This window comes from Conger conger, chromosome 4 (assembly GCF_963514075.1).
Source record: "Conger conger chromosome 4, fConCon1.1, whole genome shotgun sequence".
Classification (NCBI taxonomy): domain Eukaryota; kingdom Metazoa; phylum Chordata; class Actinopteri; order Anguilliformes; family Congridae; genus Conger; species Conger conger.
Window position 1 is genome coordinate 33,266,769 of NC_083763.1, and position 17,265 is coordinate 33,284,033.

Here is a 17,265-nt window from a genome sequence, read left to right on the forward strand (position 1 = left end):
TCAATCTTGCTATGAGTAATTAACATTAGTCAAAGTCTGTAAATGTACTCCACTCGCATTGCATTCAAATTAGCCAAGGAAGTGGCTAATTCTCCCAGCAGTTACCGTGAATTAGATTTGTTTGTTCAATTGCTGGACTGGTTTTCTGCTGTAAACTCAGCGTTTAGTCAGGGGGATGTTTTTAAAAACCTTATGATATAGAAATGATGAATTATATCGCTTAACATAAAGGAAGCAACCACATAGGTGTGTGGACCTTTGCTTGGAAAGTTTTGTCTGTTTAGTTTTATCAACTGCAGGAGGAGTTACGTCCATAATAAGAATAAGTACCTGTGATAAATAGAAATATACTGTTAATTTTTTCAATAATAAGTTGAAAGATAAAACAAAATAAGTTAACTGATTTTAAAAATGCATTCAGTGAATTAGGCATAAGAACACAGTGAATGTATTGTGTTGTGCTTTTCTTCTTATACTGACACATGAGTAGCCTATAGGCCTAAGCTTTAATTATGTAAACCTCCCAACTATCTTTCATTGATTTGTTGACTTAATTTGATTATATGACCATCCATGTTGGTCCATGGCTCTGACTTGATTAATACAAATGTTCTAAAGTATCGCAAACGATATAGCCTGTGTCCCAAAGTGTTACTCATGAGCCAAATAAAATCCAAAATATTGTCTGTAAAATACCTGTTTAATGGTGCTGTGTGTGTATGTGTGTGTGTTTGTGTGTTTGTGTGTGTGCTTAGGTTATATGCATTTGCATGTGCCTGCCTGCGTCTTAGAGGAAGGGCCCATAAAAAAAATCTTGCACTGGGGCCCATCCTAACTAGCTGCCGCCACTGGATCAGGACTTGGTTTAAGGCACTGTCTTTCTATTTACTACCATAAAATATTCTTCATTTAAGGATCACAGACATAATATCAATGATAATATCATATAACTTTATGGTGAGTTTTTGGTTAATTTGAATTCCATTCATTTTTGGGTTCCAGACACTGTTCTGTTCAACTCTCTCTAGTGACAGCTACAAATTATTGTAAGTAAAACCAAAAAAAGAATGGAATTAATAGAGAGGGGTCGCTACTCGATCCAATAAGGGGAAGAGGAAGAGTGATGTTGAGTGATAGCACAAGACTGCAGGAGCACAGCAGTATTCAGAGCCAAGCATGTCTTTCTCTTCACCGTCCATTTCTCTCCCTTTCTCTAACCTTCATATCCAGCTTCATTGGTATGACATAGTATCATTTTACCAAAGAAAATAATTTGTTAAAATAAGAGACTGCCAGAACAAGGCAGTAAAATGCCTAAAAAAAAGTAAAATGATTAGATTTTAACCACCTGCTCTGAACATTACAGTGTAAATAACAATATTGATAGGTTTAAAAAAAAAATCATTTCAACAAATGAAAGCCGTTTGTCATATGGTTAACCTCCCGAGACCCTTTGTCCTCAAATTAAATTACATTTTCACTTTCCTGAGCTCTATACACCAGTTCTCTTAACATAAGAGAAAATTATTATATTAAATATTTTCACTGCAACATGTTTTTTCATCCAAGACACAAAAAGTATAAAATACTTTCCTCAAGGTTTCTCAGGAGGTTGAATTGATATCAATAGAACGTCCTCGCCCTGTCTCTTCCTCTCAATTCAATTCAATAATGCTTTATTGGCATGAATGAGAATTACAATATTGCCAAAGCATGACACTAACACAAGGGTCTCCTCAAGACACACTCCGATTCCTCGATTCAGCACAAGCTTTATTCACAGGACAACTGGAGCAGCACTACACTAACCACATAGGTAGCATGCAAAGCGAAAAATATGAAATATGTAACTCATCTTTCTTCGTAAAGAACAGGTACAGCATTTCATCTGAAGTAGTGTACTGTTGGCCCCAGCTCTCTGGAGTGCTGGTACACACGGGAAGGTTGGGCAGTGACAGGCTCCCAAAGCTGCCTGGGAGGATCTGGTAACTCATTTGAATGTGTGGTGCATTCAGAGAGGTTCAGCATTTTGATGAGTCAATTATTGGAGGTAAGCTCCACACAGAAATTCTTCTGTTGGCCAGTAGGGGCAGTGGTATGCCTGTCAAAGCCCACCAGTCTATGGAATAGATATTAGCCCATATGATAAAATGAGGGTTCCTTCTGGGAGGGGGTGGGCAGTTGTGCCATCTGCCACGATTATGTTGTAGTGCTGCCTGGTTGTCACGTGATTGCAAGTGGCCAATGAGAGAAGAGGGTGGTCAGGTGATCAGATCCTTGTGTACTGACAAGCAAATACACACCACCCCAATTGCTGGTACTAAGCAAAGCCATCTGAAAACAATACATAGTCAAAGAGAGAGACATGGGGAGAGAGAAACAGGGGGGAATAGGGAGAGTAAGAAACGGAGGAAAGATGGAGAGAAAAGAAAGAGAAGCAGCTAGAATAATAGAGGGAGAAGAAAGGAGAGGAGTGTTACCTGTACTTTGCTTCATGGCGGGTGTGGCAGGGGGTGGGGGTTTCTTAGGTCTCTGTGAAAATAAAGACTGCTTAACACCTCAGCCCCCCACATGCAGAAACACAAGAGCCCCAGAATGAGTGGACAAACCAGCTGAAAACTGGGGTGGGGTGCAGGAGTGAATTGGGGGTGGGAGGCAGGGTGTGGGACTGACCAGTGTTGTACAGTGCAAACCATAACAATTTCATAACAGAAAAAGGGGGTTTTATACTCAACACCATTCAAGATGCAGTGTCCCTTTCTCTGCTGTATACAGAGGTGTATGCGTAAGTGTATGTGTATCAAATCCGAGTAGCAATTGCTCCTCTCACACACACACTGTTGGAGACTGAGACCCCTTGTGTCTATACTGCACCATGAATCACTCAGCGAGTTGTGCCCTTGTGTCATAAATAACCCTTTTAATCTTTATTTTATTACAATTAATGATTATATCTGCAATCTAGTCACTGTAACTGGATTTCACGGAAACCACCTGCCCTCTCTACCACTGTATCATCCCTCCAAATCTCCACCTCTGCCAGCCACTGCAATTAACTACCCCCCCTGGCTTGATCATAGGCAGGGCAGGGCAGGACCAGCTCAACTGTTTGTTTCATGGAGCCTAAATTAGACAATACATCCCCCATTCCCTTCCCCTGAACTTCCCCCCACAATAACACGTCATAAAAGAGTCCACGCTAACAACGCCCCCTTCCCACTCCCCATGATAATGATAATAATGATATAATGATAAAAAGCAGAAATCCCATGTCAGACATTCCCAATGATCACTCCAGATTTTCCCAACAAGAGACCACACCCTTGTATCCTCTGATGAAGAGGCAATCCCTTTATGGTATGCGCTGCATGAGATGCATGAGACGTTGGGTTGTCCTAGCATGGAAGCCAACCAGACTGGTGAGTGGGAGCCCAGGTGTAGCAGGTCCGGTCCACAGCGATGGAGGGAAAAACATGGTTCTGGCTGCAATCTCACCTCCTTCTCGGTGTCGGGGATGAGCATTTTCACAAAGTTGTCAGGGAAAACTCCCTGTCTGCCATTCAACTCTCCAAGCCACCAGCCGGCATCTGCACAGTCCTGTGGGGTCAGAGGTCAAAATATACTGCAGCCAAACACAGAAATGTACATGAAGACAGGCACAGAAACATACTGTATGCAAATACTGTATCCAAAGAGAGACACACAGTACACTCAATTTACAGTAGCCACAGCACAAACACAGGCAGAAATACAAACAGTCACATTAATTGTTTTTATAACAATCATGACATTTCAGCTAAAGTAAAGGCACAGACACATACGTTTTCCAGCATAAGACATACTGTATCCAAACACAGGAACAGAAACATACTGTATCCAAATACAGGAACAGAAACATACTGTATCCAAAGAGAGACACACAGTACACTCAATTTACAGTAGCCACAGCACAAACACAGGCAGAAATACGAACAGTCGCATTAATTGTTTTTATAACAATCATGACATTTCAGCTAAAGTTTATTAGCGATTTCATGTTTTCTCATGAAGTACTTTCAATGTAGTGAAATTCAAGTGAACTTTTTCAAATTAGCTTTTGTGTAGCAAAATACTTTTCTCTCAAAGGCAGCTCTCCTGTAGATTAACCAATTATTGTTAGCTTAGTTACCGAGTAGTTTCCCTAACACTGGTTATGAGCAACATATTTTTTGTTTGCGGTTAGCCCATGTCTTTTGTTAGATTATGCATGTGGTTAGTTGGGTGTTGTAGAATCTGTTGGGTCTGTTGTAGGTCTCTGACTCGGCCATCAAGTCGGGGAAATTGGGATTCTAGACGTGACACGAATTGGCTGAGATGTACTTGCTCTAGCCAACATGGTCAAACAAAACATGGAGTTGCCCGTGAACTATAACAGTGGTTCCAAAACTGCATTCTGGAGTACCCTTGTGTATACTGGTTTTCATTCCAACCACAATCCAAGAATCTTTACAAACTGTTCATTTTTCTTAATTCTCTCATATTTAGAAGGATTACTTACCCTCTCAAACCACATTTTGTTATAGCTCTGCATATCAAATAATAACATTCCCATGTTCATACTGGCTATATTCAATCATCAATAATTTTTAAATGAAATACTAAAGTGAATCAGTAGGCTAATAATAGGTGAAAGTGTTGACACCTGGCCACCAAAACTAATCATTTGGAAGATAACAAAGAATTCAGAGGCAATGCAAATTATAACAAGGCAAACCTGTGTTGTGTTGATACGTTTAAGGAAAGAATTACAAATCAAATTAAACGTGTGTCCAACTAAATGGTAAATGGTTGGCATTTATATAGCGCCTTTATCCAAAGCGCTGTACAATTGATGCTTCTCATTCACCCATTCATACACACACTGAAACACCGACGGCAATTGGCAGCCATGCAAGACATCAACCAGCTCGTCAGGAGCATTTGGGGGTTCGGTGTCTTGCTCAAGGACACTTCGACACAGCCCGGGCGGGGGATCGAACCGGCAACCCTCCGACTGCCAGACGACTGCTCTTACTGCCTGAGCCATGTCGCCCCGATTATGTGCCTATTAGTTATGTAACTGTAGTCTTATGTAACTGTTAGCAAAATGGTGCAATAAGCACAATATGAACGTGGTCATTTTATTCTTCATGCCATTGAAAGGTTATTGTAGGCATGATGTGGTTTAAGCTAAATAATCAATTTTCAAATGAAAAGTACCTAATTAAGAAAGATTATCAGCTTCTTAAAATTATTCAATGGCAATTGGGGTTGGAACAAAAATCAGCATACGCAGGGATACTCCAGGACCGAGTTTGGGAACCATCCATCCATCCATCCATTATCTGAACCCGCTTATCCTGATCAGGGTCGCAGGGGGGCTGGAGCCTATCCCAGCATACATTGGGCGAAAGGCAGGAATACACCCAGGACAGGTCGCCAGTCTATCGCAGGGCACACACACCATTCACACCTACGGGAAATTTAGACTCTCCAATCAGCCTAACGTGCATGTCTTTGGACTGTGGGATGAAACCGGAGTACCCGGAGGAAACCCACGCAGACACGGGGAGAACATGCAAACTCCGCACAGAGAGGCCCCGGCCGATGGGGATTCGAACCCAGGACCTACTTGCTGTGAGGCGGCAGTGCTACCCACTGCACCATCCATGCCGCCTGAGTTTGAGAACCACTGAACAATAATAAATGTCATACAGTAAAGCCATAACTGAACGGTAGCCACAAATTCAAAACATATAGTATTTGATAACTATAGTACCCCAGCATTCAATTCCCTTTGATATTTGCATTCTTAACCCTTGCATTCATAATTCTGACTTGAAAATAAGTATGAAGTGAGTGATGCAATGACTTCTGTAATGTTTTACCAAAAGCTGATGCCATAGCACTGTAGTTCACACTGTCAACCTTCTCATACTTAACCCTATTCATAGCACTTATGTGCAAAGCAAAGATCAAGAGAAACCATGAAACTCACTTGAATGCCTAAATTTACAACTTAGGCATTTGGCAGAAGCTGTTAGCCAAAGTTACTTATGGAAATGCACTGAACATGATAAGCACACACAATTAGAGCCAGAGATAACAAAGTTACAATTAAATGCGTGCCACTGCCAAAAGGCCTGCAAAATAAGGAAGATAAGGGCTATTTATTTAGTTTCTAAAATAGAAACTCTGAGGTGTAGTCTGTTTTTAGAGGCTTGCATAAAATTGACAGCATATCTGCCTTCCTGACTGATTGGGGAAGGTTGTTACACCATTGGCAGTCAAGGACAGAGAAGAGCTGGAGCTGCAATTAGCTGCTTTAGGATTGACTACTACCTGGGGGGTTTATCCTTCCCTGTTCAGCCACCATTATTTACATGTGGTGCCAACCTTGCATTTAGCTTAGGTAAATAAGCAAAAACTGCCTCTGACTGCAGAGTCTTGGCCTTTATTTCCAACCAATCATTATTCACATGAAGGCAACTCCAAGGTCACATGGTGTAAAGTTTTCACATACTTATATTTTAAGTACAACTATTAACCACTAGCACTACCACATACTGATATAGCTCAGCAACTTTAAATAACTTATAAATGGGCACATGCAAAATCAGGTTTTCAGGTTTTGGCAGCCCCAACAATATGTTGTTGTTGTCCCAAAGTGCTCCAGCATAAATCACACCCACCACTTAAACTTGAATTGTGTGGCTCAGGGAGGGTCGCAGCCCTAAATAACTGCATAGAGTGTCTATGCCTGCAGCCTGCTCTGTAAATACAGTAATGCAAACAAATGTCTCCACTAGCAAAATGAGCTGTCCATGGGATTTCATGCCACAGGAAATGATCAATGTTTGGTTGTGTGCGCCTTAATAAGCAGAATTATTAATCACTTAAATTGATTGTAAGGGGTAAGAGCACCCCCGACGCTGACACACAATTGCTTTTGTTAGGATTCTGTTAAATTATTAAATTTTATTATTCTCTCCTTTGCACTGTGGGTTAGGTTTACCAAACTTGGTAGACTTGGTAGGATGACTGAAAAAATATAATGCAGATTAGGCTCCTGCTGGTACTACTATGCACAATTTACTTCACAAGCCCAACCCCTGCACATTATTTGATGGAAAGCTACAGTACATTGGCCTCCTTATGAACCCATGTCCACCATATTGTATTTTACACCAAGTGATGTCTATACAGACAGTTCTGTTATCAGACATGATACCACCATTGCAAAATTACAACCTTTTCTGTGCTTTATGGAGCCTTCTATGGTAGGTACGAAAAGTCTAAAAACCCTTGAACTAGACATAGTTCCTCTATTACTCAGACACAGAGGAGCCTTTTGAAACCCTTTCTACTGAGTGAACTCACAGTGCTATGAGTTAAGGAAACTTGACTTGACTGCCATCTTAATTTCCTTTTACTAGTTATGGTTATTCAGTTCCTTTGTATATATCAGCACTATGCATGTTGTCCAATGTTGCACATATAAACAGCTGGATGCTTAACCTGAAGAAAATTGAAACAAAGTACAGGTTACAGCAGTCCACAAGCTTCTGTTAGCAAGCTTGGTTACAGGACCACCCTGAGTGACATAACAGCTCCCCGGGATGGATTTAACGGTCGCCCTCACCTTGCTGATGATTGCCACAATCTCCCCTTCCTTGATGGACAGTTCATCTTCATTTTGCCCTTCATAAGGAAATAGGACCTTGCAATATTCCTTTGCTGTGGGACAGACAGAGCGCAGGATATACAGCATCGCTAGTTAGCACTTGAATTGCATTTAACACCTTGCCAAGGGACTACAGTTGGAATAGCCAGCTGGCTAAAACTGGAGCATGTATGGTAAGAGATTAACCAAATTAAGTTGCACACATACACATACACATACGTGGGCATGCTCACACACAGAGAGAGAATTTCCCATGTGACTGAGAACAGCTTTGTCCTGCTGCTCAGCCTGGCACTTGAATCAATGACCTAATGTCCAGGGGTCCCAGACCTACATCTCAACACCTCAGTGGCTCTGAATCCCAGCCTGAATTAAATGCACCTTTACTTGGTGCAGTGGCTGTTCAACACAATATTACACAGGAGTGAGTCTAAATCATGATGTCGTAATATAATCGATCTATATGACATGCAGCTATTTAGAATATGAACAAAATTCTAACAATAGCAATAATAAAGCATTTAAGCTTAATTTTATTAAAGTATAAAAAATATATTATACTATATATACACTCTATGAGCAATTTATTAGGTGGACCTGTATACCAGCTTATTAATGCAAATAGTTAATCAGCCAATCATGTGGCAGCAGAAAAATGCATAAAAGCATGCAGATGTGGTCACGATGTTAAGCTGTTTTTCAGACCAAATGTCAGAATGGGACATAAATGTGATCTAAGTGACTATCACAGTAGAATGATTGTTGGTGCCAGACAGGGTGGTTTGAGTATCTCAGAAACTGCTGATCGCCTGGGATTGTTATGCACAACAGTCTCTAGACTTTGCAGAGAATGGTCCATAGGAAATCATAGGAGAAGGGCCAGACTGGTCAAAGGAAGGTGACAGTACCACAAATACCCAGGCATTACAACAGTGGTATGCAAAAGAGAATCTCTGAACACACAACGCGTCCAAAGTAGATAGGCTACAGCAGCAGAAGACTAAATAAGTCTTAATATATTTTATCCCTGGAACTTGTTCAGAATTAGAAGCACAGCTCAAACTGCTCTACTGCAAGTCATCTTCCCGGCCCCACCTGTGGGAGGGCCCTAGAGTCGCTCACCTTTGACCTTGCTGTCAGGCTCCGCCTTCATGGCTTCTGGTGTGGCGGAGAGTGCGCCGGCTCCTTTCTTCGCAGGCTGCTGTGGCTGCTGGGACTGCTGCTGCTGCAATTGAGAGCAGAGACAAGAAGTCAAACAAAGGACTACATGACCACAGACAGACTCACTGCTATGAGCACAGAGAGTGATGAACAGGACTACACAAACTCAAAATCCCAGACTGTCATGGAACAATACCCTGGTGTAAAATCCAGCTATGACCAGCTACCAGCTTGAGTTGTTTTTGAGTTGAGGGTATGGCATCAGACATAACAACACGAGTGCAGAGAGACTGATGCCAAGACACAAATGTGCAATTTGAAATACGGATAATCCTAGACTTCACCCAATACGCACAGTACAAAGTTTCCCTGCGGACATAGCAAATATATAAACACTTGCATAAAGTAGCTCTCAGGGTTTGCTTTGCTGTCAAATGGAGAATTCCTCTGCCCTCGTCCTCACCAACATGCAGTGTTTCCATCTGAAACATGTGAGGATGATGCTTACTTGTTAATGTAGTCTGCTTCCTGTTTCTCTAATTCACTTGGACATACACGTGCACGCACGCACGCACGCACGCACGCACACATAAATGGACAGAACTCTGGGAGCTGGGAGTCCTGGAAAAGAGGGTGTGTTTTCTGTGAGAGAAAGCCCTGTTTCAGCCCCTTCCTGCGGTGGAACCACACTCCTTCCATAAACAGAGGCGCAGGCTAGCACACAACAGCGCTCTCTCACACCAGACCAGACAGCCAGCAGCACAAACACACTCCAGCTTCTGTTCCAGTAGGAAACACAAACTCCACACACCTCCCTCTCCCTCTCTCAGTCTATAACTCCGATTTCTTTAACTCTCTCTTTCCCTATCCTACTCTTTCTTTGCATCTCTCCCTCTATCTTTCATTCATTTTCCCTCCCTGAACTCACAAATCAAACTGGTATATGGGTGTGACATGTTGGCTGTATTGAGAAAGATTTGTAAAAGCAAGATAAATCCCCCAACATCTACAGCAAGTTTTTCATGTACACCTACACAATCTAAATGATTTCTGAGCTAACACATCAGATATTACATCAATGCCTACATCTTTGGAAAGAAACAAGTGATGACAAATGAAAATATGCTACCGGTGAGTTTACACTGGTGTTCTACTAATTTTTCCACTGGCATCTCTTCCTCTCTCTACACAGGGGTCTCACAGTACAGACTTCAACATCACATTTCCCATCTTAATTAGCTCTGTTTCTCCCCCTGTCCATCTGCTTCAGGAAATGAGACCGAAGAAAAAAAGAGAGCATGAGAATAAGAAAGAAACCCCAGTTACCTGTGTCTCCTTCTTCTGAACTTTGTCGCCTTCATATACCTCCTCCAACTGTTCTGAGGCACAAACCTCCTTTTCTCTTTCCCTCTGACTTCCTCTCTTTTAACCTACGAGCCTTCACAAGTCTGTCTAATCTGCAAAGCACAGCTTCCTCCCTCCTGTCTACATCACCTCCTCAGGAAATCAGAGCGAGAGAGAGTGCGAGACAACGAGGGAGAGAGAGCGTGAGACAGCAAGAGAGAGAGAGAGAGAGAGAGAGAGAGAGATTTGTAGGCGGTGGACATGGTTTGTAGTGAGGGTTGTGTTTGGAACATTTGCATAAATATGTTTGCATAGAGAGGGTAGTGCCTCTGTGGGCCAGAGTGTGCAGACAGGACATGACATATGGAGTGTGTATGACAGAGAGTGTGCAGAGGGTAGGGTAAATTGTGTTTTTGTGTGTGTGTTTGTGTGTGCGAGCGCATTCATATGTGTGTGTGTGTGTGTGTGAGTCTATGTGTGAACAACAGGTGGATAGAGGGCACATGATATGGTGCAAGTGTGTGTGTGTGTGTGTGTGTGCTTGTGCGCAGTTTGTGTATAAAGGATAGTGTGGTGTCTTAGTCACCCTGTAGGCCATGCCATTTTATGTGTGGCAAGAGGGAAGCAGAAATGTCATTTCCTGTGTTGGTAAAACTGAAACAATGTGGTGGAGGTTACAGCCCTTTTTCCTTTCCCACCCCGGTTATACCACCTACACAGCTCCACACCACACTGCCCCAATTACATCACATCCTGTCCCTAAATGGGAGACTACATCCCACTGCATCCTAAAGCAGATAATCACGACAAAGCAGGCATGCCCTAAAGAAAAGACTCACATAAAAGACAGATTTTGCTTAAACAAGGACCGATATAAGCATATAGACTTAGGCAGATTTACCCTAAAGCAGACACCCTAAATCACAAATTTACTTTAAAGCAGACACACACATATGCATGCACGCATGCACACATGCACAAACATACACAGACACTACTACTGTTTCTGATGTTAAGTAGAAACACCAATATGTCAATGAAAATGTTTTATCTTTTTATAACAATGACAAATGTTCAAAAACAGATATCTCCCTGTCTGCCACTGGTTTATCTTCAGGACACATTAACGCTCACGGTTTTCAGATCTAAACACTGTCAAGAAGTGGGGCAGAGAGAGAGAGAAAGACCCAGAGATTTTCAGTCAGGCCTGCACTAAGGCGTGATCTCTGTGCCACTACCAGCCATTTACATTGTAAATGAAACAAGCCTCTCTTCAGACATACAGAGGAAGGCAAACAAAGATGGAGAAGGACAGCTCACCATCACTAGGGATATTAATGTACAAGTATTAATTAACAACAAGGACCTAATCATGTAGACATACCTGTCATCTGCTGATACAGCAGAAAGTTTAATATGTCTACTTTCTGAACGAATTAACACACAGTGGGATGAAAATGTTGTGTACCCCTGGTTTAAATGTAAGTTACAATGAATCTATAAGTGATCGAAAGCAAACCTGAACTCTAAATGGAGTTAAACAGGAGACCTCTCTGCACATTTTAAAGCAAGATTGCTTTTTGTTTACATTTTTTACTGTTTATAAATTATTTTAAAAAGAAAATGGCCCTGTGTAAAAGTTTGAGAACCCTTTTGGATTATTCTTAGTTACTTTTTAAAAAATATGTTTACTAAGGCCCAGCCCCAGGTGATTTTCTCATTAGGGCTTCAATGATTCAGGTGAGTATAATTCCAGGGCTGAACTTTTTAGTCTGAAGTAACTCCATGTCTTCTAAAGTATCCAAATGCAGTTGCTGTTCTGTCTGGTGCTAACAACCATGGGTTCCTCAAAACAGTTGTCAAATGATTGCAGAATGAAGATGGTTCATTTCCGCCAAGAAGGAGAAGGCTACAAAAACTCTCTCAATGTTTCTAACTACCTATTTCGACTGTCAGAAACATTATTAGAAAATGGAAAATAAATGGAAGAGTTGATCTCAAGGCAAGGTCTGGAAGACCAAGAAAGATTTCAGATAGAATGGCCCAAGACCTGGTGAGAAATGCTCAAAAACACATCACTACAAAAGAGCTGCAAAAAAGAGTAACAGACACAGGTCAAGCTGTTTACCATGTACTTTAAACAACAAAGACCTACATGGCAGATTTGCCAGAAAGAACGACCTGAACAAAAAATTAAGTGTCTGAAATATGCAAAAGAAAACAATGAGAAGCCTGAAGCCGTTTGGAGAAGGCTGAACTGAACTTTTTGGCCACCACCAAAGAAGGTATGAAGGTGAAGCCTTTGTAGAGAAGAACACCTCGCCAAATGTGAAGCATGAAGGTGGATCCATTGTGCTTTGAGGTTGTGTGGCAGCAGGTGGCACAGGAAATTGTGCGGGTGAAAGGAAGAATGGATTCTACCAAAATAAGAAATTCTAGAGGCTAATGTTCAAAGGTTAGTCTGACATTGAAGTTGAAGAGGGGTTGAAATTTCCAGCAAGACAATGATCCAAAGCATACCTCAAAATTACCCATGAAATACCTCCTGGAAAGACAGATGAACATTTTGGAATGGCCACTACAGACCCCAGACTTGAATATTAATCTCAAACATGCTGTACAAGCAAGGAGGCCAAAGATTATTTCTGAGCTAGAGGGGTTCTGCCAGGAAGAATATTTTGAAACTGTAAAAAATTGAAATAAAAAGTAAGCTTGCTTTAAAATGTGAAGAAATGTGTCATTTTTAATGCTGTGCCCTTTAGAGGTCAGGTTTGCTTCTATTCACTTAGATATTCATTGTAAAAGGCTCTTTGACCAGACCAGGGGGGCCCAAATTATTGCACACTACTGTATATATCTATACATTTCTCAATTACAAGTTATTTATCATTACTCTTGTTGCATAAATGATATATTATCACTAATTACATTTCAAAGTGATGATTGAGAATCTTGAATTCAGATGTGCATTCTCTTCCTAATGTGGAAATGAGTCAAAACTAACACTTTGTTGTCTTACATGATCATGAAATTGAATATTGTAAACAGAAAATATGTATGCAAATAAGCAATGTGATGTGTCAAAGGGGAGTACTCTCACCAAGCACTTTATTAGGTATTTATTAGACTTATTTTTTGGATAGGCTACTGCTGTAGCCTATCCAATTAAGAGTTATGATGCGTTGTGTGTTCAGAGATGCTCTTCCGCATAACACACGCAATTGGCTGCTTAGATAATTGCATGAACAAGTAGGTGTAATGAAGTTGTACAACCAGTATAACAGTATAACCGGTATAAATGAGTACTATGTAAAAATGTGAGCTGTGTAGTACTGTAGTTCTGGGTAGGAGCAATTATTTAAATGCCATGACAACACAAGGGATGTGACTAATGAACAGCAAGCACCACCAACACATCCTCCTCTCTCTGTCACAACGCCACTATTTGTCCAACGTAGATCATTTTATCAGGAAATGGGTGTGATCTCACTGTCCTGTCCCTGATCATGTAAAAGGATGTAAAAGGCTGTGTGCGCATTTGGAGAAACTCCTCCTTTTCTCAGTGTCTGAGAATGTCCGTGTCTGAGAATGTCCATTAATATAAAAGGCTAGATAAGTACTCTGGGAGAAAACCAGGTTGAAAGCTCCATAGCATATCACAAACTGCTCTAATTAAGGCAGGACACACCTAACAAGACAAGGCAGGCTCAAACTACAGTGCAGTCTGTAAGTATTGTTGTTGTCGCTCTGTACTCCAGCAAACAAACCCAATATGGATGTAAAACCCTCAAATTAAAAAAGTCTGCACTTTAACCACATAGTGATTTTTTTATTTCAACTCTTTTTTTCTGGAGTACAGAGCAAAAACAACAAAAAATGCTAACAAACTCCGCCTTACAGTATGTGTCATTGGGGTTCTTCCATAGACCTTAAGATAACAAATACAATATTACCAATGCAGATTACATTACACTAATGGCATTTGGCCATCAGATGTAAAGCATCATGCAGGCAGGCTCACGCACAGCACTGCACCACACAGTTGTTGAGCCACTATCTAAGGCAGTTTAGAAATAAAAGGACAAACAGAAATAATTATCCTCTGGGGAGGTCTTGTCAGGGCTAGCCAATGAGCTCTTCAGTATCACTATCCAAAAGGAAATTATGTCACAGATGTCAGACAATAGCAAGTTGAACTCTAGAATCTTATCTTCATGATGGTACTGACACCTCAGTACCACACTCAAGGAAAAGCCTTTTCCATTATACTGTATTATCTATATTCACTCTGCACAGCTGATCCAGGATAATCACAGACATGATTCAAAGTCAAAATTAAAGATGAAATACAAAACATTTATTCATAAAAACCAAGAAAGTGAGTTTAAAGTCAAATTAGTTTGACATTTCAGGGAAAATAAACTAGCCCTAACTTGAGAAAAATGACTGTTAAGGATGAGAGGTACAGTAGAGAGAGATGAAAGTGTCAAGAATGAGGGAGACTACAGAGAGGACCACATTTAGGATGATAGGTAGATCGCAGGCAGATGATGTGTTTTTACAATCAGAGGGTGATCTGAGAGAGGGAAATGACAGTGTTAAGAACAAGAGGGTAGATCACAGAGGAAAACTTTAAGGATGAGAGATAGAGCACAGAGAGAAACTGTTCAGGATGAGAGATGGATCACAGAAAAATAACAGTGTTAAAGATGAGTAGTAGATCACAGAGAAGAACTTTTAAGGATGAGCGGTGGATCACAGAGAGAGAAATGAGTGTTAAAGATGAGCGGTAGATCACAGAGAAGAACTTTTAAGGATGAGAGGTGGATCACAGAAAGAGAAATGAGTGTTAAGGATGAGAGGTAGATCACTGAGAAAAACTTTTGAGGATTAGAGGTGAATCACAGAGAGAGAAATGAGTGTTAAGGATGAGAGGTAGATCACTGAGAAGAACTTTTAAGGATGAGAGGTGGATCACATAGAGAGAAATGAGTGTTAAGGATGAGAGGTAGATCACTGAGAAGAACTTTTGAGGATTAGAGGTGGATCACAGAGAGAGAAATGAGTGTTAAGGATGAGAGGTGGATCACAGAGAGAGGCTTACAGATGCGAGAAACCTCAGTAAGCAGGATAATGATGCTCACCTTCTCAATCTCATTTTCAACATCCATGGAGCGTGGGCGGAGCTTAATTGGTCGGTCCTTGAAGATATCCCCGAAGCCGAAGCCGCGGACCTTCTTGGGTTGGATCTCACCGCCGGACGTCACGCTCCCCGCGTCTGACCTCGTGCTGCTGGAGTCTCCGCCATCACTCTCTGAGCCTGTGCTGTCCTTCACATCTGGAGACGGGGTCAGAGATCAGAGGTCAGAAATACACACGCACGCGCGTGCACACACCAACACCATTTGCTCTATTTTATTTCTTCCTTCACTGTTGCCTTCCCACTTGACAGCCATATCCAGAAAGAAATACACACAGGCCCACACGTGCAAACATGCACACACTCAGTGTCCACCAAAATAATTGCCGCCTTTGATAAAGACGAGCAAAATGGTTCTTAAAATAAGCACTTAAACAGGTAATGAGAATGGGGAAATTATATTCATTCATACTATACATGTTCTGAGAAAATACATTTAGCTCAGAATAAATTGTATTTCCCTAAAAATAAGTGCTACTCTATTTGGCACCTCTATTTTCAGTATTTTGTTTACCCTCCATTCACAAGGATGACACTACCGAGTGGTCCATACAGATTCTTTCAATGCACACTTTACTGAGATTGTCTGGTGTATTGGAACCTATGAAATACAAATAAGAGCAAACCCCACCTTCTGGTCATCTTTGTTGGCTCAATTGCACCAGGCAAGATCACTTGAACACAGAAAAGTGTTTAAATCTAAAATAAGTATGTATTTGACCCAGGTCTGATTCACAGACATACACTTGCAAGCACACACAGAGCACACTCAATTTGTGAGATTGTTTCACCAAGTATGTGCAAGAGAACATAGCGGCGGCCCTAATTCCCCCCCAGGACTGGTACCAGACCCCGACAGTGCCTCTGAACATTCATTACACCGCCGGGGAGCGGACGTTGTCAGGAGGGGGGCAAAGTGTGACTTTCAGGCTAATTACCCCAAACTCATTGAAAAGGGGTGGCGGTGACAGAAAACCACAGAGCTGCAGGCAACAGCTGTTTCCATTCTATTTCACATGCACAAGCACATGCCAATAACCACAACTCTGATTGGCTGAATCACCTTACTCATAAAGTTGGATTGTTCAATATACCTAACCCTGCACACAAGTCAAAGCTCGATGGTAAAAAGATGACACCTTGTTCTCTGTAATATTTTCAAATGTGAAACATCATTTAGAGAATATTTTCTAATTTTCTAATTTAGCTTGTGAGGAACTTGTGACAAATTTGGGTAAACCTTAAAAGGTTAATGCTTTGGTTTGCACAGACAGGAAATCCAGTGGCACAGTAGTCTGAAGTAGATCATATGTCCCTGAGGATAAAAGGGCAAGGGTACTAAAGCTGGCCACGAGGGGGCAGCACCGTGTAGGAGTTGCACATGAGCAGTTTGCAGCCCTGAGGGTCTCACACAGTTTAACCAGTTCTGGTTCCAGGCAGTTACCTGCTACATTCCTTCCATCATCCTACTTCATAACAACAGGAGATTCTGGTCGATAACTAGACATAGATGGAGTTTCCAGTTTCAAGGATGAAATAGGCATTGCCAAGCACTGTCCTTGGAAATTACTCTTCATGAATATTCATGAAATGCACCAAATTGAATGACAATATGTTGATCGCAACACTAGGAATGCAGAACTTTCAGACTGAGCTGAGTAATTGGTGTGGGAAGGGGCTTGAGTGAGTCTGTAGTGTCAAAAAATCCATTAGTCACGGTCAGCAGCCACTTACAATCCAGCCAGATCTATGCAGCAAATGCAGCCTACACTGTGTAGGGCAGCCATTCATTCTAACCTGAATATCCAACAAAAAAACAACATGATTCACTGAGTAAATAACACAGTCCCAAATGCCA

At 41.4% G+C, this 17,265-nt stretch overlaps 1 protein-coding gene across 5 annotated transcripts in view; it reads right to left on the minus strand.

Moving 5' to 3' along the window:
* The window catches only part of sh3kbp1 (SH3-domain kinase binding protein 1), a 93,798-nt gene that overhangs the window by 15,539 nt on the left and 60,994 nt on the right, over nt 1–17,265 (minus strand). For all 5 annotated transcript variants that reach the window (XM_061238276.1, XM_061238275.1, XM_061238273.1 and 2 more), the window contains exons 6-10: nt 15,352–15,545; nt 8,825–8,927; nt 7,661–7,755; nt 3,496–3,597; nt 2,481–2,532 (exon numbers count right to left, since the gene is read on the minus strand). In XM_061238276.1, coding sequence (XP_061094260.1) covers nt 2,481–2,532; nt 3,496–3,597; nt 7,661–7,755; nt 8,825–8,927; nt 15,352–15,545 — 546 coding nt within the window. The remainder of the gene's footprint in view (nt 1–2,480; nt 2,533–3,495; nt 3,598–7,660; nt 7,756–8,824; nt 8,928–15,351; nt 15,546–17,265) is intronic.